The following is a 23,292-nucleotide window of genomic DNA, read 5'->3' on the forward strand; positions in this document are numbered from 1 at the left end:
CTCAATCACTCATTCACTCATTCATTCACTCACTCAATCATTTTCCCTTTCCCCACACTCCTGTCGCATATGAAGTGCTCTCTCTCCAGGCACCTGGGCTAAGGCAGACATGGGGAGGAAAAGGCACAGAAATGGAGACGTAGGTGACCATAAGGAGCTTGGGACGGGGCTGGGGCTGGCCTCTCCCTCCCAGGCAGCCACACATTCCCCAGCCAAGGTCGGCAGCTCCACTGCCCACACGGAGGGTCCAACCAGGAGGTCGGCCATAGGAGGAATGGCAGGAAAGGGAAAGGCTGGGCTGGGCCCCCCGTCCTGCTGCAGAGGGTTTTAGTGTCAAAGAGGTGCCTTAAGGCTGTTCTGAGCACTCACTTCTGGGCACCGGGAACTCACAGCTTGCCAGGCATGGCACGGTGCCCAGGGAGAGTCTAGGGTGGGGTATGTGGGGAGAGCCCCTGCAGGCCAGGGCTTGGGGGAGCCCTCGGAAACTGGCAGACACACCCATCTCTGCCTGCCACCGGCCGCTGGCCAGCCCGCAGTGAGCATCCACTGTTTACTCGGGTGAGGGGGAACCACAGGCCCTGCCCCGCCCACCCACGTGAAGCACGGGGCCGGAGCCAGCTCTGGGGCTACAAAAGGCTCCTGCAACCTTGGGTCCCTCCTCAGAGGCTGCCGAGGGACAGAGCACTCTTCCCTGCCGTCCACACGATGGGTGTCGGCCAGAGGAAGCTGGCCCCACTCTGGACCCTGGCTCTGGCTCTGGCCTGCACCCAGCACACAGGTACGGCTCGGTCCCTGGCCGCTCTACTAGTCCTGGGTGGCGCGGTACTGAGTGGGCCTCGGGCAGTTCAGTCTTTGCCCTGGGTTCTGGGCATGTGCCATGAACGGCTCCCAGCAGCAGAGCCCCTGCCTGTGGCCCTGGCCACCAACGAGCAGTTTCCACCTCGTGGGGTTGGGAAGGGATCTCCGGGCTTCAGAGACCTCTGAGGCTGGGCCATTCCCTGAGGCAGGGAAGCAGGAGCTCAGGTATCAGGCTTCCCCTTCCCACCTGGATCCCTGCGATTATCACCGCACTTACCCCCGGCAGCCGACAGTGCCTGGCCCACAGTATCTCCAGCGGCTCACAGCCCCCGCTGGGCCTGGTCAGGGCATCAGCCCCAGGCACCTGCCCTTGCACACCCCACACGTGCCCAGTTTACCAGCTCACGTTCCCTGTCTGGGCTTCGACGGGGGTCTCCTGGGGCGGTCTCTGGGCCTCGATGGGGGTCTCCTGGGGGGGTCTCAGCCTCTGAGTGAGGACGTAATGGTGAGGTCCACAGGGGAACCGTTTCACCCCCAGCCTGAGGCTAAGAAGGTGATGGGGGGAGGCTCCAGGACCTGTGATCTGAACGGCCCCTCGCTGGGCCAGTAAGTCCCTGCCTCTGCTTCTGGGGGACACTTGAGCCTGGGTCTGCTGGTGACCATGTGCCCCCATCGGGGGAATGCCTGGGGCTGGGTTGGGGGAGCGGATGCTCCTGGGCTCCTGGAACGACAGGGCAGGGACCTCAGCACTGCTGAGACGGCCACATGGCCCAGCCAGGTCCCTCGCCCAGCCCTGTCCCCAGCCTCTGGCCCTCTGCCAGGCAGTCCCAGAGCAAGAACCGTCTCCCAGTGTCTCCGTGCTGCCCTCGGCTGTGGCCCAGCCGGACTCTACCCCCCATCCCTCATCTGTACCACTCTCATCTCAGAAGCAGGAATTCTCTCCCAGGGCTGCTCCCAGGAGAGGGGCGGGGCTGGGGCTGGGCCTGCGGGGCTCAGAAGGTGGGGGCAGGCCTGGGCCAGGACTGGGTAAATGAGGCTCAGGCCACTGTCTCTGTCTCCCCAATGGGGCTTGCAGATGCTAAGGCCCCCTCCGCTCACTGACTTATTTGATGCGCTGAGCCCCACTGGGGGCAGAGGGTGTAGGGGTGAGGGGGGTCTCCCAGCCTGGCCTGAGGACCCCTACATCAGGCATGGGAACTGGGAAGCTGGGGCTGGGATGCAGGCGAATCACAGCTTTCCCCAAGACCCCCTCTCTGCAGGGTCCTGGGCTGGGCCGGGTGCCCCTCCCACCATGCTGGTTCTGTGCAGGGCTGTGCGGGGCTGGGGTCTGGTCACCAAGCTGGTTCTGTGCGGGGCTGTGCAGGGCTGTGTGGGGCTGGGGTCTGGTTCCACCAAACTGGTTCTGTGCAGAGCTGTGCGGGGCTGGAGTCTGGTCACCAAGCTGGTTCTGTGCAGGGCTGTGCAGGGCTGTGTGGGGCTGGGGTCTGGTCACCATGCTGGCTCTGTGCAGGGCTGTGCGGGGCTGGGCCAGGCTGGGATCTGGTGACATTCTGCACAGTCTCCATGGACCCTGGAGATCAACCTCCTGCAAGGTCTGCTGCTTGTAGGGAGGCAAGGTCCTCCAGGTGATCTTGGGGCCGGCCCCTCCCATGCCTTTGACCTCTCCAGCCCCTCAGTGGGATCACTGTAGTGGGCGGGGGTCCCAAGTGTGGAGGCCAGGGCCTGGCATGCTCAGTGAGTGAGAATGAATAGATGGGGATGCCAGGCTGGGGCAAAGGGTCCTGACACCACCTGCTCCACGGGGCCAGGTTGAGGGGATGCTCCTGGAGGGTCTGGGCTCAGACTTCCAACTCACGTGTACAGAGGCCCCCTAGGACCTCCAACCCAGCACAGAGAGATCCCTCGCCACAGGCCACCTGCACACACCGTGGCCCCCCGATCCTCTGGTGTCTGCGCTGCATCTGTGGTCGCAGCCTGAGCCCCCTCAGCCACCCTACATCTGGGCTCAGCCCCCCTTCTCTTTCTGCAGGCCATGCCCAGGACAGCTCCTCTGAATCCAGCTACGGGCACCACCCTGCCCTCTCTCCCGTCGCCCGGGGGCCTAGTGGTGAGTCTGAGCGTCCGGCCCCCACCCTAAGCCTGTCAGATTCCACCCTCCACTGTGTGGCACGGCTCCCAGGGGCACTGGTTTTAAGGAGGCTCCCCAGCTGGCCACCGCTGAGGACCAAACCTGGGGGGCAGGAGGACACCCCACATCCATGACCCTGGTCGGTCACACTACCTGCCTGTCGTTGGGCCAGCCCCCTGCAGCGCTCAGGCTCTGAAGGAGTTGCAGGGCAGGACAGGCAGGCTGTGCCCATGTCCTGTGGGTGCCGGCCACCCTCCAAGGATCTGGAGCTGGGTCCTGCCTCAGTGTCCCCCCTGTTCACCTCCTGGCACTTCAGCAACACATGTATCTCCCTTGGCGCCGGCCGTCCCCGTGTGGCTTGTGCTAGCGGGAGCCCGTGGGGGCCCAGCAGCCCTGGCAGAGAGGCAGGGCAGGCGAGGGCAGCCAGAGTGGGGGGCTTCTGGCAAACTCTCAGACTGCATTTCTCCAATCGGGCCAGATGTGCCTAATCTCAGCACCCAAGAGACTGTCTTGAGCCGCTGATGCAGACTCAGGTTCTGAGGCCCATGGGTGTGAGAGAGCTGGCAACCCTGAGGGCTTCTTCCTGGTGACAGCCGGGAGGAAGTAGAAAGTCACGCTGAACTCAGGGTGTGCGGCTCAGGGTGTGTGGCCGCAAACACACAAGGTGCAGATGGTAGGTGGGGGGGGACGGGGAGTAGGGGCAACACGTGGCAGAATCCAGAGCTGGCTTCAGAGCCAGGAGCCGGGACCCACTGACGCTGGAACATCTCTGGCTGCAGAAGCCCCGCCCCACCTGGGGGCCGTGTGTGCACCCTACCAGTCCCTGTCTCCGCAGGGGTCCCGCTCCGTGGGGTGACTCTCTTCCCGCCTCTGAGGACCACCCCCGTGGTACGAGGTGAGTGGAGCCCTGAGGCCTGGGTGGGGAAGGGGCATAGCTTTGCTAAGTTCCCCGCTCAGGCCTGGAGGTGCCGGGTGAAGAGGGGCCCCAGCTTTCCAAGTGGCCACTGGGTAGGTATTGGAACCAGGGGGCCTAGCACCTCCCTGCACACGTTTCTGGGACTTCTCAGACACAGGAAGGACCCCTGGGTGCCCCGTGCAGGGCAGCAGCACCTCCTGCAGGACGCTGGGGTGGGGCAGGAAGTGCAGGGCAGGGGCAGGGGGTGCAGGGCAGGGGCAGGGGTGCAGGGTGAGGGTGAGGGTGACGCTCCCAAACGCCATGCTGCTTCCACCGTAGCCTCCAACCCGGCGCACAACGGGCGGGTGTGCAGCACCTGGGGCAACTTCCACTACAAGACCTTCGATGGCGACGTCTTCCGCTTCCCCGGCCTCTGCAACTACGTGTTCTCCGAGCACTGCGGCGCCGCCTACGAAGACTTCAACATCCAGCTGCGCCGCAGCCAGGAGTCAGCAGCCCCCACGCTGAGCAGGGTCCTCATGAAGGTGGATGGCGTGGTCATCCAGCTGACCAAGGGCTCTGTCCTGGTCAACGGCCGCCCGTGAGTCTGGGCTCTCGGATGGTGGGGGCCACGTGGTGTGTGGGGACGGCATTTCTGGGGGGGTCACAGGGGCATGGCAGTCCTGGGAAGGACGTGTACTTCTTCGCAAGCCCCCGAGAGCGGAGCTGGACATGGGTCCTCCCTGGTCCCCCGAGCCGGCCCACCAAGCTGGATCCCCTCCTGGGATCCCCAGCTCTTATTCTGCCCCTTCCTAGCTTCTTGTGACCCCAGAGCTCCAGAAGTCACTGTCCCCATCCCAGATGTGACTTCATGGTCACGATGACCATGTCACATTTGCGACCACAGGCATCTGCCCTGCCTGGGATCTCTCCTCACCGTGCTCCCAGCCCCTCAGCCCTGCCTCCCTCCGCAGGGTCCTGCTGCCCTTCAGCCAGGCTGGGGTCTTCATTCAGCAGAGCAGCAGCTACACCAAGGTGGAGGCCAGACTGGGCCTTGTCCTCGTGTGGAACCACGATGACAGCCTGCTGGTGAGGCTGGGGGTGGGGGTGTCCCGGTGTGCACCTCCAGCCCTCGAGGGCTGGCCTGCTCCCACAGCCGCTCCAGAGAGGGTAAAAGGTGCCCTGGGCCCAGTCAGGGTCAGACCCCACCCCACACAGCAGGCAAGAACAGGTGCCCAGACACCAGTGCTATCCCGGGGTCCATGCCCCCAGGATGGAGACTGCTTTTGGGGGTGTCCCCTCCGTGGGCCTTGGCCCCTCCTCGGAAATCTCAGGCTTGAGCCTCACCTGTCCATCCGCCCTTGGTGGGAACGGGTGCCTGATGTCTCCTCCATTGCAGCTGGAGTTGGACGCCAAATATGCCAACAAGACCTGTGGGCTCTGTGGAGACTTCAACGGGATGCCCGTGGTCCGCGAGCTCCTCTCCCACAGTAAGCCCCATGGCGCCATCAGCCCCTTCCTCAGTGTCCCCTGGGGGCTCGGTGTTGTGTGCACACACACCCTCTGACACTCCGGGCACACACATGCACAGATGCATGGAGGCAGCTGCCCTCCCTCCCAGCACAGCACACACGTGTACACACGCGATCCCGAAATGCTGGCCTGTCTCAGGGGTGCAGGCTGGGAGCAAATCGCCCATGGGGCCCCTTGCTCTGTGTGGCTGCTCTGGGTGGCGACCCCTGACCGCATGCCCTCTCCTGAAATGACAGACCCGCCTCCTTCTTGGTCTCTGAGTCTTTGCCGCCAGGCTGTGGCCTTGCAAATGTGACCCGCACCAGCCAAGGCCCCACCTCCCGCCTCTCCCTGCCAGGCCTGTGAAGCCCCATACAAGCCCTGAGCACACGGTGTCCCTCTGTGGGGAACTGAGTCTGCCTGGGTGTCCAGCAGCCTTTGGCAAGGCAGGCCCAGCAGTGGGTTGGCTGGGTTCTGTGGACTGGGAGGTGCTCAGGCTCCCGCCAGCCTGGCAGGAGACCAGGGTCCTGGGTCAGTTGAGGACTCAGCCGGCAGCCCCCTCTGACTTGGACACCAACCTCCTGGGCTGTTTCTCTCCATCATTCCAGACCCCCTGAGGGTCCCGCAGCATGCGTGGGGCGGCCAAGCAGGTGCAGCCAGGACAACTCAGGCACCCAGAGGGGACAGGAGCCACCGATGGCCCTTCTAACCCCACCCCAGGGACCCGGCCCTGGGGGCTCTGCTGCTTAGGTGCTGGGCTGAGGGGTACCGGGACCTGCAGGCAGAGCCCACCTCTGTGCTTCCCGCAGACATCAAGCTGACTCCCATGGAGTTTGGGAACCTGCAGAAGATGGACGACCCCACGGAGCAGTGTGAGGACCCTGTCCCTGAACCCCCGAGGAACTGCTCCACTGGCTTTGTAAGCCTTGGAGGGAACAGGGGCCCGGCAGGGTGAGGAGGAGGGTTGTGAGCCCGGGAACTGGGCCGGATTCCCCACTGAGGACTCAGACAGGCTGTGGCCTTTGTCCTAGGGCATCTGCGAGGAGCTCCTGAATGGTCAGCTGTTCTCCAGCTGTGTGGCCCTGGTGGACGTCGGCAGCTACCTGGAGGCCTGCAGGCAAGACCTCTGCTTCTGCGGGGGCACCGACCTGCTCAGCTGCGTCTGCCACACCCTCGCGGAGTACTCGCGGCAGTGCGCCCACGCCGGGGGGCTGCCCCAGGACTGGCGGGGCCCTGACCTCTGCCGTGAGTGTCCCGGCCCCCTGTTCCCCAACCCCTCTGGCAGGGAGGACAGGGGTGGGAGGACGTGAGCCGTCTCTCTGCCTCCCGCAGCCCAGACGTGCCCCAGCAACATGCAGTACCACGAGTGCCGCTCCCCCTGCACAGACACCTGCTCCAACCAGGAGCACTCCCGGGCCTGCGAGGACCACTGTGTGGCCGGCTGCTTTTGCCCTGAGGGTGAGGCCCCCCCGCCCCTGGGAAACACAGATGCACCCTGGGAACTAGGGGGTTGTGCTCCCATGGCCAAGCCTCAAAAGAAGGATCCCAGTCCTAGTGTCCCGGGCCCCTGAGGCTGGCTGAGGCCCCTGTCCCACGGTGTCCCGGGCCCCTGAGGCTGGCTGAGGCCCCTGTCCCAGGGTGTCCCAGGCCCCTGAGGCTGGCTGAGACCCCTAGCCCGAGATGTCCCGGGCCCCTGAGGCTGGCTGAGGCCCCTGTCCCGGGCCCCAAGGCTGGCTGAGGCCTCAGCTTGCTGTGGGGCAGCCATGTTGTTCCCCTGCAACACTTACCGCGTGGACACAGCAGGAGCCCATTATAGGCCTGCCTGACCCATGCAGGGACGGTGCTCGATGACGTCGGCCAGATGGGCTGCGTCCCTGCGTCACAGTGTGCCTGCGTCTACAATGGGGCCGCCTATGCCCCGGGGGCCACCTACTCCACAGACTGCGCCAACTGGTAGGTCCTGGCCCCCTCCAGGCCCCCAGGATGTGCCATGGGATGGACCTGCTGGAGGCTGTGACCCAGGCTGGCAGGCGTCCCTCATCTGGGCTGTGATGTAGGCAGGCCTGGGTGAGACCCGGTCAACCTCCCGACACGGAGGCTGGAGACTGGTCTCCTGGGGCCGGCAACCTCATGGCACCGTCTCTTGCTCTCAGCACCTGCTCTGGAGGCCGGTGGAGCTGCCAGGAGGTTCCATGCCCGGGTACCTGCTCCGTGCTTGGAGGTGCCCACTTCTCGACGTTTGACGAGAGGCACTACACGGTGCACGGGGACTGCAGCTATGTGTTGACCAAGGTAGGCACTGGCTGCCTGGGGTGCTCACCGGACAGAGGGGGCCCACGGCCAGCCTCCCACAGGCTCCCGCAGCTTGGCTGCATGTCGCTGCTGCCCCTGGGGTGACCCTTGGGGGTCCCTGATGGTGAGACCTCAAGGAAGCACCCCAGCTCCCCAGCACTGGTCCCCACAGGGGCATGAAGGCTGCAGACCAGAGCCTCCAGCCCCAGCCAGCGCTGGGCCCCACAGGGGCACAAAGGCTGCAGACCAGAGCCTCCAGTCCCACCCAGCATTGGGCCCTCCGCACCTTGGGCTATTTATTTAAGACTTTACTGTTGAGATCAGGTTTACAAAGAAATTGAGCCCAAAGTACTCATGTTCCAACACAAAATTTCCCCAGATGATACCCAGCACCCAGTACACAGTCTCCCCAAGATGAGACCCTGCCTTGGGGTAGAGCCTGCACTGGCACCCTCACCTCCCAGGTCACGGTTGACATCGGGGCCCCTCGTGGTGGTGAAATTCCGCAGCTTCAGACAGACGTGCAGTGTCCTGTTCCTGCCAGGCAGTTTCACGCAGTCAGCTCCACTGCCCTCAAACCCCTTGGAGCTCGGCCTCCTCACCCCTCCCTCACCCAGCCCCTGCCATCCACTGGCATTTGTGCCTTCTGAGAGCTATCCTTCCCAGAGGGTCCTGTAGTTGGCGTCGCAGAGTGTGGCCTCCCCAGGGCGCACGCGGATTTCTCTGTGTGCCTCGGTGTCCACACCTGGCGGCCTCCTAGCACACCTCCCTCTCGGGGGCTGGGATGTTGGAGTGGGGGTTTCTAGTGAGGGAGAGGAGCACAGCCGGGTGGAGGGGCAGGGCCAGGCAGGCTGGGCGTTGGGCGGAGCGTGAGGACCCCGGTGTGTCCGGTTCTGCAGCCCTGTGACAGCAGTGCCTTCACTGTACTGGCTGAGCTGCGCAGGTGTGGGCTGACAGACAGCGAGACCTGCCTGAAGAGCGTGACACTGAGCCTGGACGGGGCGCAGACGGTGAGTGGAGCCTGGCAGGGCAAACCCTGGGAAGGGGGGAAGGGGCCTGTCTCTTCTACAAGTCACCTCTGCCCAAGCCCTTCATCCTGGGCGTGAACAGCGAGAGGCGGGGATCCTCCGGCAACACTGGCTGCATCCATTACTTACGGGTCCACGTGACTGTCCCTAAAGGGAGCAGCTCAGGGCTGGGCCGCCCAGGCCGCCATACCCGACCCGAGAGGCCCCGGGAAGGAGGGATTGGGTGCATCTGCGGCCAGCTTGGCTTCTCCGCTGAAGTCAATTTACGTTTAGTGAATAACTTTGGTTTTTACTAAAGAATAAAAAGCATGGTCCTCACAGAAAACTCAGAAAATCAGGGTGAGCACAAAACCACCTTGTAGGACCTACAGCCGCGGGCAAAGGCCTCCCAGGCACCTGCAGGCACATTTCACAGCCTCCGCGGGGCTGAGGTGCGGCGAGCCTGCCCCGCGCTCACACGTCTGTCTGGCCGCCCTCAGGTGGTTGTGATCAAGGCCAGCGGGGAAGTGTTCCTGAACCAGATCTACACCCAGCTGCCTGTCTCTGCAGGTGAGGGCGACGGCCTCCTCCCCACCCCGGGGCTGCCTGGGGTCCCTCCCCACACCCCCAGCAAAACCCTTGTCCTTTGTGTCCCCAGCCAACGTCACCATCTTCAGACCTTCGACCTTCTTCATCATCGCCCAGACCAGCCTGGGCCTGCAGCTGGACCTGCAGCTGGTGCCCACCATGCAGCTGTTCGTGCGGCTGGCACCCAAGCTCCGCGGGCAGACCTGTGGTAAGAGGGCCGCCTTCGGGGCCTGGAGCCCACCCACTCTGGCCGAGGCACATGGTCCTCAACCTGCCTAACCCACCCCCAGGTCTCTGTGGGAACTTCAACAGCATCCAGGCCGATGACTTCCGGACCCTCAGTGGGGTGGTGGAGGCCACGGCCGCGGCCTTCTTCAACACCTTCAAGACCCAGGCCGCCTGTCCCAACATCAGGAACAGCTTCGAAGATCCCTGCTCCCTGAGCGTGGAGAACGGTACGTGTGTCTGTTCAGCTCGCCTTTGTGCTGGGCGCCTGGCGCTGGTTCACCCACTTCCATTTGGCACTGCAGGCAGCGTGGGGGCCGGCCCTACGTGTGCCTGTGAGCCAGGTGGGGTGGCTCACGAAGGGGCCCAAGGATAGGCTCATGGTGGGCGCCTCGCCCGACTTATATGGAGCTTCAGGAATGTGGGGCACCTACTTCAGGGTCAAAGAAAGGGTGCAAGTCTCTGTTGCTCGATGTCGGCCCTGACCGCCTACTCCTGCACAGGGTGGGGTGGTGGGGACGTGGGGAATGGATTCACCCACTCACCCACCCATTCACCCACTCACTCACCCACTCACTCACTCACCCATTCACTCACTCACTCATTCACCCACTCACCCACTCACCCACTCACCTACTCACTCACTCACCCGCTCACTCACCTACTCACCCACTCAACCATTCACTAATTCACTCACCCATTCACCCATTCACCCAGTCACCCACTCACCCACCCACTCACCCATTCACCCACTCAACCATTCACTCACTCACCTACTCACTCATCCACTCACTCACCTGCTCACTTACTCGCTCACTCACTCAGTCGTTCACTCCGCCTTCGGAGCTCGGGCGCCAGCCTTGGGGAAGTGGGATCCTATCTCGCTGGCTCTGACCTGCTCCCTGCAGCCTGGGAAGCCTGGGTCCAGTGAGCCCAGTGGAGGGGCCAGAAGGGCCTGTTTGTCTGTCCAGAGTGGTGGTCACTAGCATCCCTGGAAGGCGGCACTGTGAGAGGCTGTGAGGGGCTGGGTGGGACATGCAGGAAATGAGAGAAGCCTCGGCTCTGGGCGTTGTACCCTGCACTTGGGGGAGCTTTCCCTCAGGGAGGGCGCCGCACCACCCGGGCTGAGTGTGTAGCAGGATGAAGGGCCCGACGTCAGACTGCCCAGGGAGGCTGGCGCCCCAAACCCCACACCAGGGGTCAAGCTGGGTGGGATGAGTGTGCTGCCCGAGCCTAGTCCTAACCCTAACCCTCCTCTGTCCACAGAGAAGTATGCTCAGCACTGGTGCTCGCAGCTGACCGATGCCAACGGCCCCTTCAGCCGGTGCCACACTGCCGTGAAGCCAGACACCTACTACTCGGTAGCATCTGCCGCCTCTTGGCCCAGTGGGGCTCTGGCCACTGAGCCTCACGGCTGCCTCCAGGAGGGCTGGGAGGGCACTGGGGGGGCTCGGCAGTCAGGACCAACCTTTCTAGGCTGTGATGGGCACCGGGGGCTGGGACCCAGCCTGTCTGTCCAGCTCCATTCCCCACGTCCCCACTCCCCCATTCACTCATTCACACATTCACCACTCACCCACTCACCCACCCATTCACCCACTCACTCATCCGTTCACCCGTTCAGCCACCCACTCACTCACCCATTCATCCATTTACCCACTCACCCATTCACTCACTCACCCACTCACCCATTCACTCATTCATCCACTCACCCATTCACTCACTCATTCACTTACTCTTTCACTCACTCATTCATTCGTTTCTTCACTGACTCATTCACTCATTTACCCGCTCACTAATTCCTTCACCTACTCATCTACTTCCTCATTCACTCATCCGCTCACTCATTTACTCACTCATTCACGAATTTCTTCACTCACTCATTCACTCATTCATTCCTTCACTCACTCATTCACTCATTTACTCACTGATTCCTTCGTCTATCATTCATTCACTTACTCTCCACTCACTCACTCATTCACTCACTCACTCACCCACTCATCTACTCAGTCATCCACTCACTCATACACTCATTTACTCATCCACTCACTCATCCACTCACTCATCCATTCACTCACTCATCTGCTCACTCATTCACTCACTCACCCACTCAGTCATTCACTCACTCACTCATCCACTCACTCACTCATCCACTCACTCACCCATCCATTCCCTCACTCATCCACTCACTCACTCATCCATTCACTCATCACTCACTCACTCACTCATCCATTCACTTATCCACTCACTCACTCATTCACTCACTCACTCATCCACTCACTCACTCATCCACTCACTCACTCATCCACTCACTCACTCATCCACTCACTCACTCATACACTCACTCACTCATACACTCATTCACTCATACACTCACTCATCCACTTACTCACTCATTCACTCACTCACTCATTTACTCACTCACTCATCCACTCACTCATTCACTCACTCACTCATCCACTCACTCATTCACTCACTCACTCATCCACTCACACATACACTCACTCACTCATCCACTCATTCACTCATCCACTCACTCATCCACTCACTCACTCATTCACTCACTCATCCACTCACTCATTCACTCACTCACTCATCCACTCACTCATCCACCCACTCATCCACTCACTCACTCATTCACTCACTTATTCACTCACTCATCTACTCGCTTACTTAGTCCTTCATTCATTCCTTCACTCACTCATTCATTAACCACGTTTATGGTGTTTTTCTTGCACCTCCAGCCCTACACTAGGCACAGGGGCTAAACTTCAGGGGTTTGTTGCCTCCCTGGCCCAAATGGAAATTAGGCCAAGGCTGAGCTGATGTGCTGTGTCTGAGGTAAATTGGGCATGGCTGGACCTGTTGGGTCACAGAGATGAAGGACCTGGTCCTCCCAACAACCCCTGCTCTGCACGGTGGTCCTGCTGCATGACATGCCAAGCGGTTCTGCTGAGGGGGTGGGGTGCCTGTGAGGACTCAGGGAGGGGTCCTGAGGCAGGAAGACCTGGGACGGGAGGACCCTGGCTGCTGGACGTGTGGCCTGCAGGGCATGGGGGGCCACCAGATGTGGGCTGGGGTCTCTGATGCCCTGATGCCCCCCTTGCCCACAGAACTGCATGTTTGACACCTGCAACTGTGAGCGGAGCGAGGACTGCCTGTGCGCCGTGCTGTCCTCCTATGTGCATGCCTGTGCCGCCAAGGGTGTGCAGCTCAGTGGCTGGAGGAACGGCGTCTGCAGTGAGTGCCTGCCAAGCCCAGCCCCTTTCCCACATTGGGTGGCCGCGGATATTGGGGTGCCCCCGGGTCTTGGGGTGCCCCCAATGTGCACAGGCGCTCTAAGGGCCCCTGTCCTCTGTGCTGGGCTCGAGGGCAAGGAGCACCCAGGACAGTGTGGCCTTGGACCCGGCTGAGGAGGGGAGGGGAGGGTAGCTGAGAGGGCTGGGGTCACTCGCTGCTGGCTGCCCACCGCTGGGCTTTGTGTCCTGAGAATTTCCTCTTCCTGGCATCCTGCAGCGAAGCCCATGACTACTTGCCCCAAGTCGATGACCTACCACTACCATGTCAGCACCTGCCAGCCCACCTGCCGCTCTCTGAGTGAGGGGGACATCACCTGCAGTGTTGGCTTTATCCCTGTGGATGGCTGCATCTGTCCCGAGGGCACCTTCCTGGATGACACGGGCAAGTGTGTGCAGGCCAGCAACTGTCCCTGCTATCACAGGGGCTCTGTGATCCCCAATGGGGAGTCGGTGCACGACAGTGGGGCTGTCTGGTAAGAGCTCCCGCTGTGGACTGGGGTCCCTGGCACCTGCTGGCCCAGGGTGAGGCTCTGACCACCATCTCCTCACAGCACCTGCACGCATGGGAAGCTGAGCTGCATTGGAGGCCAAGCCCCCACCCCAGGTGAGTGTCAGAAAGGAGGCACTGGGGACCCCAGCCTCATCATCTCCATAAGAAATCCTGAAAAATGGCTTCAGGCAGGGTTAGTCCCACTGCAAGTCAACGGGGCTGGTGGTTGTCGATCAGCTGCTCGGTGTCAGGCATGGTTTGTGCCCTCTGGGCAGCAAGTGGGAAGAAAGGAGGGTGTGGGCGTACACATGACACACCCACTCACGCCCACTCATGCACATGCTCACACATCCACTCAAGCACATGCACTCACACCGACTCATGCACATGCACTCACACCCACTCATGCACATTCACACCCATTCATGCACACACACACTCATGCACATGTTCACACACCCAATCATGCACAGCCCCTCACACCCTCATACACATGCACACCCACTTATGCAACACTCACCCACTCACACACACACTCACACCGACTCATGCACACACCGACTCATGCACACACACTCACACCCACTCATGCACACTCATACCCATTCATGCACACACACACCCATTCATGCTCACACACACTCATGCACATGTTCATACACCCACTCATGCACACCCCCACACACCCTCATGCACATGCACACCCACTTATGCAACACACACACCCACTCACACACACACTCGCACCCACTCATGCACCCACCCACTCATGCACATGCACTCACGCCCACTTATGCACACACACCCATTCATGCACACACATATGCACATGCTCACACACCCACTCATGCACACATACCCACTCATGCACACGCACTCACAGCCATTTATGCAATGCTCACACACCCACTCATGGACACACCCACTCATGCATATGCACTCACACCCACTGATGCACACTCACACCCACTCATGCACATGCACCCATTTATGAATACGCACTCACACCCACTCATGCACACTCACACTCATGCACATGCACTCACACCCTATCATGCACGCACTCACCCACTCATGCACACACCCACTCATGCACACACATTCATGCACACACACTCATACTCATGCACATGCTGTCACACCCACTCATGCACACACACCCACTCATGCACACGCACCCACTCATGAATATGCAGTCACCCCCACTCATGCACACATACACCCTCTCATGCATGCACTCACACCCACTCATGCACACGCACCCACTTATGAATACACAGTCACTACCACTCATGCACACACACATTCTCTCATGCATGCACTCACACCCACTCATGCACACACCCATGTATGCACACACACTCATGCACATGCTCTCACACCCACTCATGCACATGCACCCACTCATGCACATGCATCCACTCATGCACACGCACTCATACCCACTCATGCACACACACCCACTCATGCACACACCCACCCACTTATGCAATGCTCACACACCCACTCATGGATACGCTCACACACCCACCCATGGACACGCTCACTCTTGCATACGCACTCACACCCACTCATGCTCACACTCACACCCACTCATGCACACGCACTTACACCCACTCATGCACACGCACCCACTCATGGACAAGCACTCACACCCACTCATGGACATGCTCACCCACTCATGCATACACACACCCACTCACGCACACACTCATGCACACACACCCACTCATGCACACGCACTTACTCCCACTCATGCACACGCACCCACTCACGGACAAGCACTCACACCCACTTATGCAACACTAACACACCCACTCATGCACACGCACCCACTCATGCACACGCACACGGCACAGACACGTCCTCCCCGAACACATAGTTGAGGCACTGCAGCAGCCTGTGGCTGGGCCCCCTGACGGCCTTTCCCTCCCCAGTGTGTGCTGCGCCCATGGTGTTCTTCGACTGCCGCAATGCCACGCCCGGGGAGACAGGGGCCGGCTGTCAGAAGAGCTGCTACACCCTGGACATGACCTGTGTAAGCCCCTGAGGACTCCCCAGTGACAGACCCTCCATCCGCCCCTGCCTGCTAAGGCTGCCTGTCCCCAGGGTGAGCCTCTGACACATGAGGCCATGGGCTGCCCCACGTCCCAGAGGACCCTGACCCGTGGGCTCCCGGACTCTCTGGTCCTGTGGCCCCTCCACTGTGGCACGGGTGAGCTGTCCCTGGGAGGACCTGGCAGGTCCTGTGCCCTGCCCCATCACTCAGTGGTGTCTGCTGGCCCTGCAGTACAGCCCCCAGTGTGTGCCTGGCTGCGTGTGCCCCGATGGGCTGGTGGCAGACGGCGAGGGCGGCTGCATCACGGTGGAGGACTGCCCCTGCGTGCACAATGAGGCCAGTTACCGGGCCGGCCAGACCATCCGGGTGGGCTGCAACACCTGGTATGCGGGGGGCTCAAAGCCCATGGGGCGTGTCAGGTTCAGGGTACCAGAGGCCCTCCTTAGAGACAGGTGAGCCCCCAGCACAGGGATCCCGGGAAAACGCAGGACACAGTCTCAGGGCTGGATGCTCCCAGCAGCCCCAGCCAGGGAGGCCCAGTGGGCGCGTGTCTCTGGTACTAGGTCCCCCTGGGGGTAGGAAGGCTGCACCCAGCCAGGCAGGCACCCTGTGAGTGCTCTAGCCTGACCCCCAGATGTCCCCCAGCACTTGTGACAGCAGGATGTGGCGGTGTACAGATAACCCCTGCCTGGCCACCTGTGCTGTGTACGGGGATGGTCACTACCTCACCTTTGACGGGCAGAGCTACAGCTTCAACGGAGACTGCGAGTACATGCTGGTGCAGGTGAGCCGGCGCGTTTGGGGTCTTCACGGTGGTCCCCGAGACCCACAGCTGCTCACTGCCTGTCTGCGGTTGCCCCAGGGTGCACACAGGTTGTCCCTGCCCCATCCTCCTTGCGGAAAGGAGGGTAGGGCCGGCCTGGTCCTTGATGGCCTCTGTTTCCCCAGAACCACTGTGGTGGGAAAGGCAGTGCACAGGACTCCTTCCGTGTCGTCACTGAGAACGTCCCCTGCGGCACCACGGGGAACACCTGCTCCAAGGCCATCAAGATCTTCCTGGGGGTAAGTGAGGCTGGGCGGTTGCATGCCCTCTGGGAGGCTCCCCTGGCAGCGTCTGGCCAGGTGGGCTGGGGTTCTCGCTGGGGGCCCTGAGTGACCCCTTGCCACGCAGGGCTCCGAGCTGAAGCTGAGCCACGGGAAGGTGGAGGTGATTGGGACGGACGAGAGCCAGGAGGTGCCATACACCATCCGGCAGATGGGCATCTACCTGGTGGTGGACACCGACATTGGCCTGGTTCTGCTGTGGGACAAGAAGACCAGCATCTTCATCAACCTCAGCCCCAAGTTCAAGGTGAGACTATGCCCCTCATCCAGGCCAGGGCCAGCTGGAAACCTGGAGGTGGAAACCTGGAGGTGGGGTGCATGGAATAGGTGGGCAGAGATGAGAGGCACAGAGACACAGAAACACAGAGATGGAAGGGGGTGGGAAGTCGGGGGGATGGAGCCTTGGCAAGGGCAGTGGGTCAGGAGATTCCTTGGCTGGGTGTCCGTGTTCTGGGGCCAGAGCAAAGGCCTGCACCCTGGTGGATTTGCCCGCAGCCTGGACACTGGAAGTCCAGCAGGGCATCCACTGGGCTGAGTTTTTTCAGAAGGCTCTGGGGGGCTCCTTTTGGCCCCTTGCATCTGCTGGGGACCCCAGCACTCCTCGACTGTGGCCATACCGCTCGGATCACCGCCCCTGTCTTCATGCAGCCTCCTCCCTGTGACTGGGTCTAAGTTTTCCGTTTATAAGGACACCAGGCATTGGATTCAGGACCCAGTCATTACCTCAACCGGCAAGATCCCATCTCCCAGTGAGGTGCCATGTACAGGCACCGGGATCAGGACTTAGGCAGGTCCTTCGAGGCCACATCAGCTCCTTTTTCTCCAGGAGGGGCTTGTGGCTAGCCCCGGCCCTCGGTGCTCAGCTGCACTGCCCGGGGCCTCCCCTGGTGTAGCTGGAGGTGGGAAAGAGGAAGCAGTGCCTGTGGTCGCTGTCAGCCGCCTGGGTGGGAGGTGGCGGCTGCAGGGCAGGGGGGCCCTGGCCTTCTGGGTTTGCTGCACCCACCTCCACCTCTCCCGCTGCCTCTGCAGAGCAGGGTCTGCGGCCTGTGCGGGAACTTCGATGACATTGCCGTCAACGACTTTGCCACACGGAGCCAGTCTGTGGTGGGGGACGAGTTGGAGTTCGGGAACAGCTGGAAGCTCTCCCCATCGTGCCCGGATGCCCTGGCGGCCAAGGACCCCTGCACGGCCAACCCCTTCCGCAAGTCCTGGGCCCAGAAGCAGTGCAGCATCCTCCATGGCCCCACCTTCGCCACCTGCCACGCACACGTATGCTGGCTGGGGGGTGTTTCTCTGGGCCCAGGGGGGTCATGGAGACCCAAGGAGGCCCCAGAAGGGCGAAGGGAAAGGGGGCTGGGGGACAGCTGCCAACCAAGGGTGTGGACTCACCTAGAGGGGCTGGGCGTCCAGCTCTGACACCTGTCAGCTGTGGTTTTGGGGCTCTGGGGGGTGTTAACCCCGAGGGCTGCGAAGGAAGCCCCGGGCCCTGTGGATATCCAGATGGGCCCAGCTGGCCACTTGGGGATGGACATTCGCCCTCCCTGAGCTCCACTGGAACTCAGTCCCGGTCAATATGCCAGTGTGGGCCCGGTCCCCAAGAGCCCACGGGGTGGGTCGGGGGGTCCCTGGAACCTGAAGTCCCGTCTCCCTCAGGTGGAGCCAGCCAGGTACTACGAGGCCTGTGTGAACGACGCATGTGCCTGCGACTCAGGGGGTGACTGCGAGTGTTTCTGCACGGCGGTGGCCGCCTACGCCCAGGCCTGCCATGAAGTGGGCCTGTGTGTGTCCTGGCGGACCCCGAGCATCTGCCGTGAGTGCGAACGGGCGCCCGGGGCAGAACAGGAAGCGCCAGCAGGGTGTGCCCCACCACCCTCACCACTGATAGGTTGGGGGGTCGGGGAAGGTTTCCAAAGAAACAGAAACACCTGGGCCCAGAGAGGAGGGCGTGGGTGACAGAGGGATCACTGGCACGGTAGAATGTTCAGAGAGGAGGGGGTGGCTGACGGAGGGGCTGCTGGTGTGATTGAATGTTCAGAGGGACAGCGTGACTGACAGAGAGCTGGCGGACGTGGTAGAATGTTCAGAGAGGACAGCGTGGCTGACGAGGGGGCGCTGGTGTGGTAGAACGTTCTGAGCAGAGGGGTCAGCAGAGCTGCCCAGCTCTAGCCCACACGGAGCCTTGCAGGAACAGGCACTGCTGGAGCTGCTCCGGCTGGAGACCCCCACTCTGCTGGCAGCCTCCGTGGCACCCTGATAACTGGGGGGTGCCGATCTGCCCCACTCTCCCCGTCCCCATCTTGCGATGGCCGGGAGGCGCAGGGGAGGGAAGTGGCTTTGGAGCAGCCCCGGGGTGCGGGGCCTCCCCGAGTCAGCGCCTGGGGCCCCACCGAGCCCTTCCTTCCTCCCTGCAGCTCTGTTCTGTGACTACTACAGCCCGGAAGGCCAGTGCGAGTGGCACTACCAGCCCTGCGGGGCGCCCTGCCTGCGGACCTGCCGGAACCCGCGCGGAGACTGCCTGCAGGACATCTGGGGCCTGGAAGGTGGGCTGGGGCTGGCTGGGAGGGGCTGGCCTGCGCTCCGCCGCCTGTGGCCTTCTCCTGGTCCCTCGAGGAGCCTCTGTGGCCCCAGCTTCCAGCACATTCCAGTGCTGTCAGCGAGGCCCACTGCTTGGGGGCTGGGCGGAGCCCTCCAGGGCGAGGCGCAGGACGCTGGGTCTGGTTGTGACTCTGGCCTCTCTGGCCCGCAGGCTGCTACCCCAAGTGCCCACCAGAGGCTCCCATCTTTGATGAGGACAAGATGCAGTGTGTGGCCACCTGCCCGACCCCATCTCCGCCACCACTGTGCCACGTCCATGGGAAGTCCTACCGGCCAGGCTCAGTGGTGCCCTCAGACAAGAACTGCCACTCCTGGTGAGTCCTTTGGATGGAGGAATGTGGAGCCTGCAGCATGCAGGGGAATTAGGCCACGGCCTGGGCTTTGGGTGCGGCTGGGAGCAGCAGGGCTGGGGACTTTCCTGTTACTGGAGTTGAAGCTGTGGGTCCCATCGTGGCCCAGGCAACTGTGACATAAGCTTCTCAGGGGCCAGCACCCCCATGTCCTGAGTCCCAGAGGCAGGGCTGGGTGTAAGGCTCCTTTGGGCGGAAAACCAGCACAACCTCTGGGGAGCAGGCTCCAGGGGCTCAGGGGGCGGCAGCGGGAAGCTGGGCCGAGATGGAGCCCAGGGTCCCCAAGGGAAGGACGCCCATTAAAATCACCCCTGGGGAGTAACTCTAGCACCCACCGCCCCTGGCCCCTGACTGGAGGGGCCCCACGAGGGAGGGACCTTGGGCTGACCCTGGAGGGACAACTGCTGGGACGTGGGTGGGGTTGGCCCCCCTGTTCCCCAGTCCGGGGGTGCAATGCGGTGCCCAGGGACCTCCATCCCTGTCGGAGCTGCTCCCTGCCTGCCCTTGGTAGCATGGGATGCCCGTGGAAGGCGCGCAGCCGCCCCCATGCACCAGCCTGCCCTTCTTCCTTGTCTCCAGCCTCTGCACCGAGCGCGGCGTGGAGTGCAGTTACGAAGCTGAGGGTGAGTGGCCGGCAGCCCCTGGGGCTGGGATCCGGGGGTCTCTGCCTGCGCCCAGCCTCTGACGGGCCGGCCCCTCTGTTCCCACAGCCTGTGTCTGCACCTACGACGGACAGCGCTTCCACCCAGGGGACGTCATCTACCACACGACGGACGGCACGGGCGGCTGCATCTCTGCCCGCTGCGGGGCCAACGGCACCATTGAGAGGAGGGTCTACCCCTGCAGCCCCACCACCCCCGTCCCCCCAACCACCTTCTCCTTCTCCACGCCCCCGCTCGGTAAGGCAAATGCGGCCGAGGAGCCCCAGGGTGAGCCCCTCCCACGGCCCGGCACAGCTGCCCTTGCTGGACGCTGAGGTCACAGCAGCTCTGGGCATGGGCGGCAGGCCCTGAGGATCAGGAAGGGACCGAGGAGCAGGGCGTTGGGCTCGGGGATGACCTGCTGTTTTCCCGCCAGCCACCTGCAGTGGGGAGGGCCCAGCCTCCAAGTCACCCCGGCAGGCCTGGCGTCCAAGTCCTGCCCTCAGCAGCCCCCAGGCCTAGCCTCATGGGGGTGTCGGGGGTCTGGCAGCCCAGCCTGGCCCTGGGGATGCACAGCTGTCAGTTGCCTCATGCTGCTCAGGGTTTGGGTACCCCCGTGTCCTCGCCCTCTCCTGGGGGATGTCCCAGGGCCCCAAGGCATCATCTGAGTTTCTCTGAGAGTGGAAAGCTCTGGAACTCTGGCGTTCTGGGGCACAGATGTGTGGATGCTGCTCAGGGCATGGTCTGGGAGCCACTTCCCTAAAACTGGCTCTTCAGCAGCTGTGCCACTCATGTGGGTTCTGAGCAGGGACCGTGGGTGGGGACAGGCAGACAGGCCTGCTGCTGCAGCCTCAGACCGCTGACAGGGCCGCAGGGAGGGGTGGGGGCAGCCCCCAGTGCCAGCCCCTCGTACTCAGCTGCCTTATCTTCTGCCCACAGTCGTGAGCTCCACGCACGCCCCCAGCCCTGTCCCGAGCAGCGTGCACACAGGCCCTCCAAGCAGCGCCTGGCCCACCACAGCAGGCACTTCTCCCAGGACGAGGTCGCCCACAGCCTCTGCCTCGCTGCCACCGGTCTGTGGGGAAGAGTGCCTGTGGTCACCTTGGATGGACGTTAGCCGCCCTGGACGGGGCATGGACAGCGGTGACTTTGACACACTGGAGAACCTCCGTGTCCATGGGTACCTGGTGTGCGAATCACCCAGGTCGGTGGAGTGCCGAGCCGAGGACGCCCCCAGAGTGCCACTCCGAGCCCTGGGGCAGCGTGTGCAGTGCAGCCTGGACATGGGGCTGACCTGTCGTAACAGGGAGCAGGCATCGGGGCTCTGCTACAACTACCAGATCAGGGTCATGTGTTGCACGCCCCTAGCCTGTTCCACTTCTAGCAGTTCAACCCAGACCACTCCTCCAACAACCTCCAAGACCACTGAAACCCGGGCCTCAGCCTCCTCAGTCCCCAGCAGCACACCTGGCCCCGTGTCTCTCTCTACATCCAGGACAACACCTGCCCCAGGTACCGCTACATCTGTCAAAAAAACTTTCTCAACTCCCAGCCCTCCGCCAGTGCCGGCAGCATCAACATCATCCATGTCGACCACGGCCCCGGGGACCTCTGTGGTCTCCAGCAAGTCCATCCACACGGAGTCCATCACACCCTCCTGTGTACACGAGCTTTGCACCTGGACCGAGTGGATCGACGGCAGCTACCCTGATCCCGGAATAAACGGCGGAGATTTTGACACATTTCAAAATTTGAGAGACGAAGGATACAAATTCTGTGAAAATCCTCGAAGCGTGGAGTGCCGGGCACAGGCCTTCCCCAACACGCCACTGGCAGACCTGGGGCAGGATGTCATCTGTAGCCGCACGGAGGGGCTGATTTGCCTGAACAAGAATCAGCTCCCACCCATCTGCTACAACTACGAGATCCGCATCCAGTGTTGCAAGACGGTGAACACGTGCAGAGACGGCACCAGAACGCTGAAGACCGTCACAACTACACGGCCGACTCCACACCCAGCTGGAGCTCAGACCCAGACCACCTTCACCACACATATGCCCTCAGCCTCCACGGAGCAACCCACAGCCACCTCCAGGGGTGGGTCCACAGCAACCAGCGTCACACAGGGCACCCACAGCAGGTCGGCCACCACAGACTGTCATCCCCAGTGCACCTGGACCAAGTGGTTCAACGTGGACTTCCCGTCCCCTGGACCCCACGGCGGAGATGAGGAAACCTACAACAACATCATCAGGAGTGGGGAGAAAATCTGCCGCCAACCTGAGGAGATCACCGGGCTCCAGTGCCGAGCCAAGAGCCACCCGGAGGTGAGCATCGAACACCTGGGCCAGGTGGTGCAGTGCAGCCGCGAAGAGGGCCTGGTGTGCCGGAACCAGGACCAGCAGGGACCCTTCAAGACGTGCCTCAACTACGAGGTGCGCGTGCTTTGCTGTGAGACCCCCAAAGGCTGCCCTGTGACGTCCACACCTGTCACAGCTCCTAGCACCCCAAGTGGGAGAGCCACCAGTCCAACTCAGAGCACCTCCTCTTGGCAGAAACCCAGGACAACCACATTGGTGACAATTAGCACAACCTCCACTCCACAGACTAGTACAATCTCTACCCCTACAACCAGCATGACCTCTGCTCCTACACCCAGAACAACCTATGCTCTGACAACCAGCACAACCTCAGCTCCTACAACTAGCACATCCTCAGCTCCTACAACCAGCACAACCTCTGCTCTGACAAAAAGCACAACCTGCACTCGAAAGACCAGTACAACCTCTGCCCCTACAACCAGCATGACCTCTGCTCCTACAACTAGCACGACCTCTGCTCCTACACCCAGAACAACCTCTGCTCCGACAAAAAGCACAACCTGTACTCGAAAGACCAGCACAACCTCTGCCCCTACAACCAGCACGACCTCTGCTCCTACAACCAGCATGACCTCTGCTCCTACACCCAGAACAACCTCTGCTCCTACAAAAAGCACAACCTGCACTCGAAAGACCAGCACAACCTCTACCCCTACAACCAGCAAGACCTCTGCCTCTACAACCAGCACGACCTCTGCTCCTACACCCAGAGCAACCTCTGCTCCTACAAAAAGCACAACCTGCACTCGAAAGACCAACACAACCTCTACCCCTAAAACCAGCACGACCTCTGCTCCTACACCCAGAACATCTGCTCCTACAAAAAGCACAATGTGCACTCGAAAGACCAGCACAACCTCTACCCCTACAACCAGCACGACCTCTGCTCCTACACCCAGAACATCTGCTCCTACAAAAAGCACAACCT

At 61.9% G+C, this 23,292-nt stretch overlaps 1 protein-coding gene across 1 annotated transcript in view; it reads left to right on the forward strand.

The window, feature by feature from the left end:
* Nucleotides 1-705: 705 nt before the first annotated feature.
* Nucleotides 706-23,292, forward strand: part of MUC5AC (mucin 5AC, oligomeric mucus/gel-forming) — a 42,588-nt gene continuing 20,001 nt past the window's right edge. The window contains exons 1-31 of the mRNA XM_011930145.1: nucleotides 706-778; nucleotides 2,828-2,905; nucleotides 3,762-3,821; nucleotides 4,161-4,422; nucleotides 4,796-4,910; nucleotides 5,221-5,311; nucleotides 6,143-6,252; nucleotides 6,365-6,578; nucleotides 6,666-6,791; nucleotides 7,169-7,286; nucleotides 7,487-7,625; nucleotides 8,525-8,635; nucleotides 9,133-9,202; nucleotides 9,291-9,428; nucleotides 9,511-9,675; nucleotides 10,712-10,806; nucleotides 12,559-12,685; nucleotides 12,962-13,217; nucleotides 13,296-13,348; nucleotides 15,172-15,272; nucleotides 15,525-15,676; nucleotides 15,939-16,077; nucleotides 16,242-16,355; nucleotides 16,465-16,644; nucleotides 17,427-17,666; nucleotides 18,051-18,207; nucleotides 18,809-18,937; nucleotides 19,144-19,306; nucleotides 19,922-19,965; nucleotides 20,053-20,241; nucleotides 20,923-23,284. Of these exons, the coding sequence (XP_011785535.1) occupies nucleotides 706-778; nucleotides 2,828-2,905; nucleotides 3,762-3,821; nucleotides 4,161-4,422; nucleotides 4,796-4,910; nucleotides 5,221-5,311; nucleotides 6,143-6,252; nucleotides 6,365-6,578; nucleotides 6,666-6,791; nucleotides 7,169-7,286; nucleotides 7,487-7,625; nucleotides 8,525-8,635; nucleotides 9,133-9,202; nucleotides 9,291-9,428; nucleotides 9,511-9,675; nucleotides 10,712-10,806; nucleotides 12,559-12,685; nucleotides 12,962-13,217; nucleotides 13,296-13,348; nucleotides 15,172-15,272; nucleotides 15,525-15,676; nucleotides 15,939-16,077; nucleotides 16,242-16,355; nucleotides 16,465-16,644; nucleotides 17,427-17,666; nucleotides 18,051-18,207; nucleotides 18,809-18,937; nucleotides 19,144-19,306; nucleotides 19,922-19,965; nucleotides 20,053-20,241; nucleotides 20,923-23,284 (6,371 nt within the window). The remainder of the gene's footprint in view (nucleotides 779-2,827; nucleotides 2,906-3,761; nucleotides 3,822-4,160; nucleotides 4,423-4,795; nucleotides 4,911-5,220; nucleotides 5,312-6,142; nucleotides 6,253-6,364; nucleotides 6,579-6,665; nucleotides 6,792-7,168; nucleotides 7,287-7,486; nucleotides 7,626-8,524; nucleotides 8,636-9,132; nucleotides 9,203-9,290; nucleotides 9,429-9,510; nucleotides 9,676-10,711; nucleotides 10,807-12,558; nucleotides 12,686-12,961; nucleotides 13,218-13,295; nucleotides 13,349-15,171; nucleotides 15,273-15,524; nucleotides 15,677-15,938; nucleotides 16,078-16,241; nucleotides 16,356-16,464; nucleotides 16,645-17,426; nucleotides 17,667-18,050; nucleotides 18,208-18,808; nucleotides 18,938-19,143; nucleotides 19,307-19,921; nucleotides 19,966-20,052; nucleotides 20,242-20,922; nucleotides 23,285-23,292) is intronic.

Source organism: Colobus angolensis, unplaced genomic scaffold (assembly GCF_000951035.1).
Source record: "Colobus angolensis palliatus isolate OR3802 unplaced genomic scaffold, Cang.pa_1.0 Scaffold84, whole genome shotgun sequence".
In the NCBI taxonomy this organism is placed as follows: domain Eukaryota; kingdom Metazoa; phylum Chordata; class Mammalia; order Primates; family Cercopithecidae; genus Colobus; species Colobus angolensis.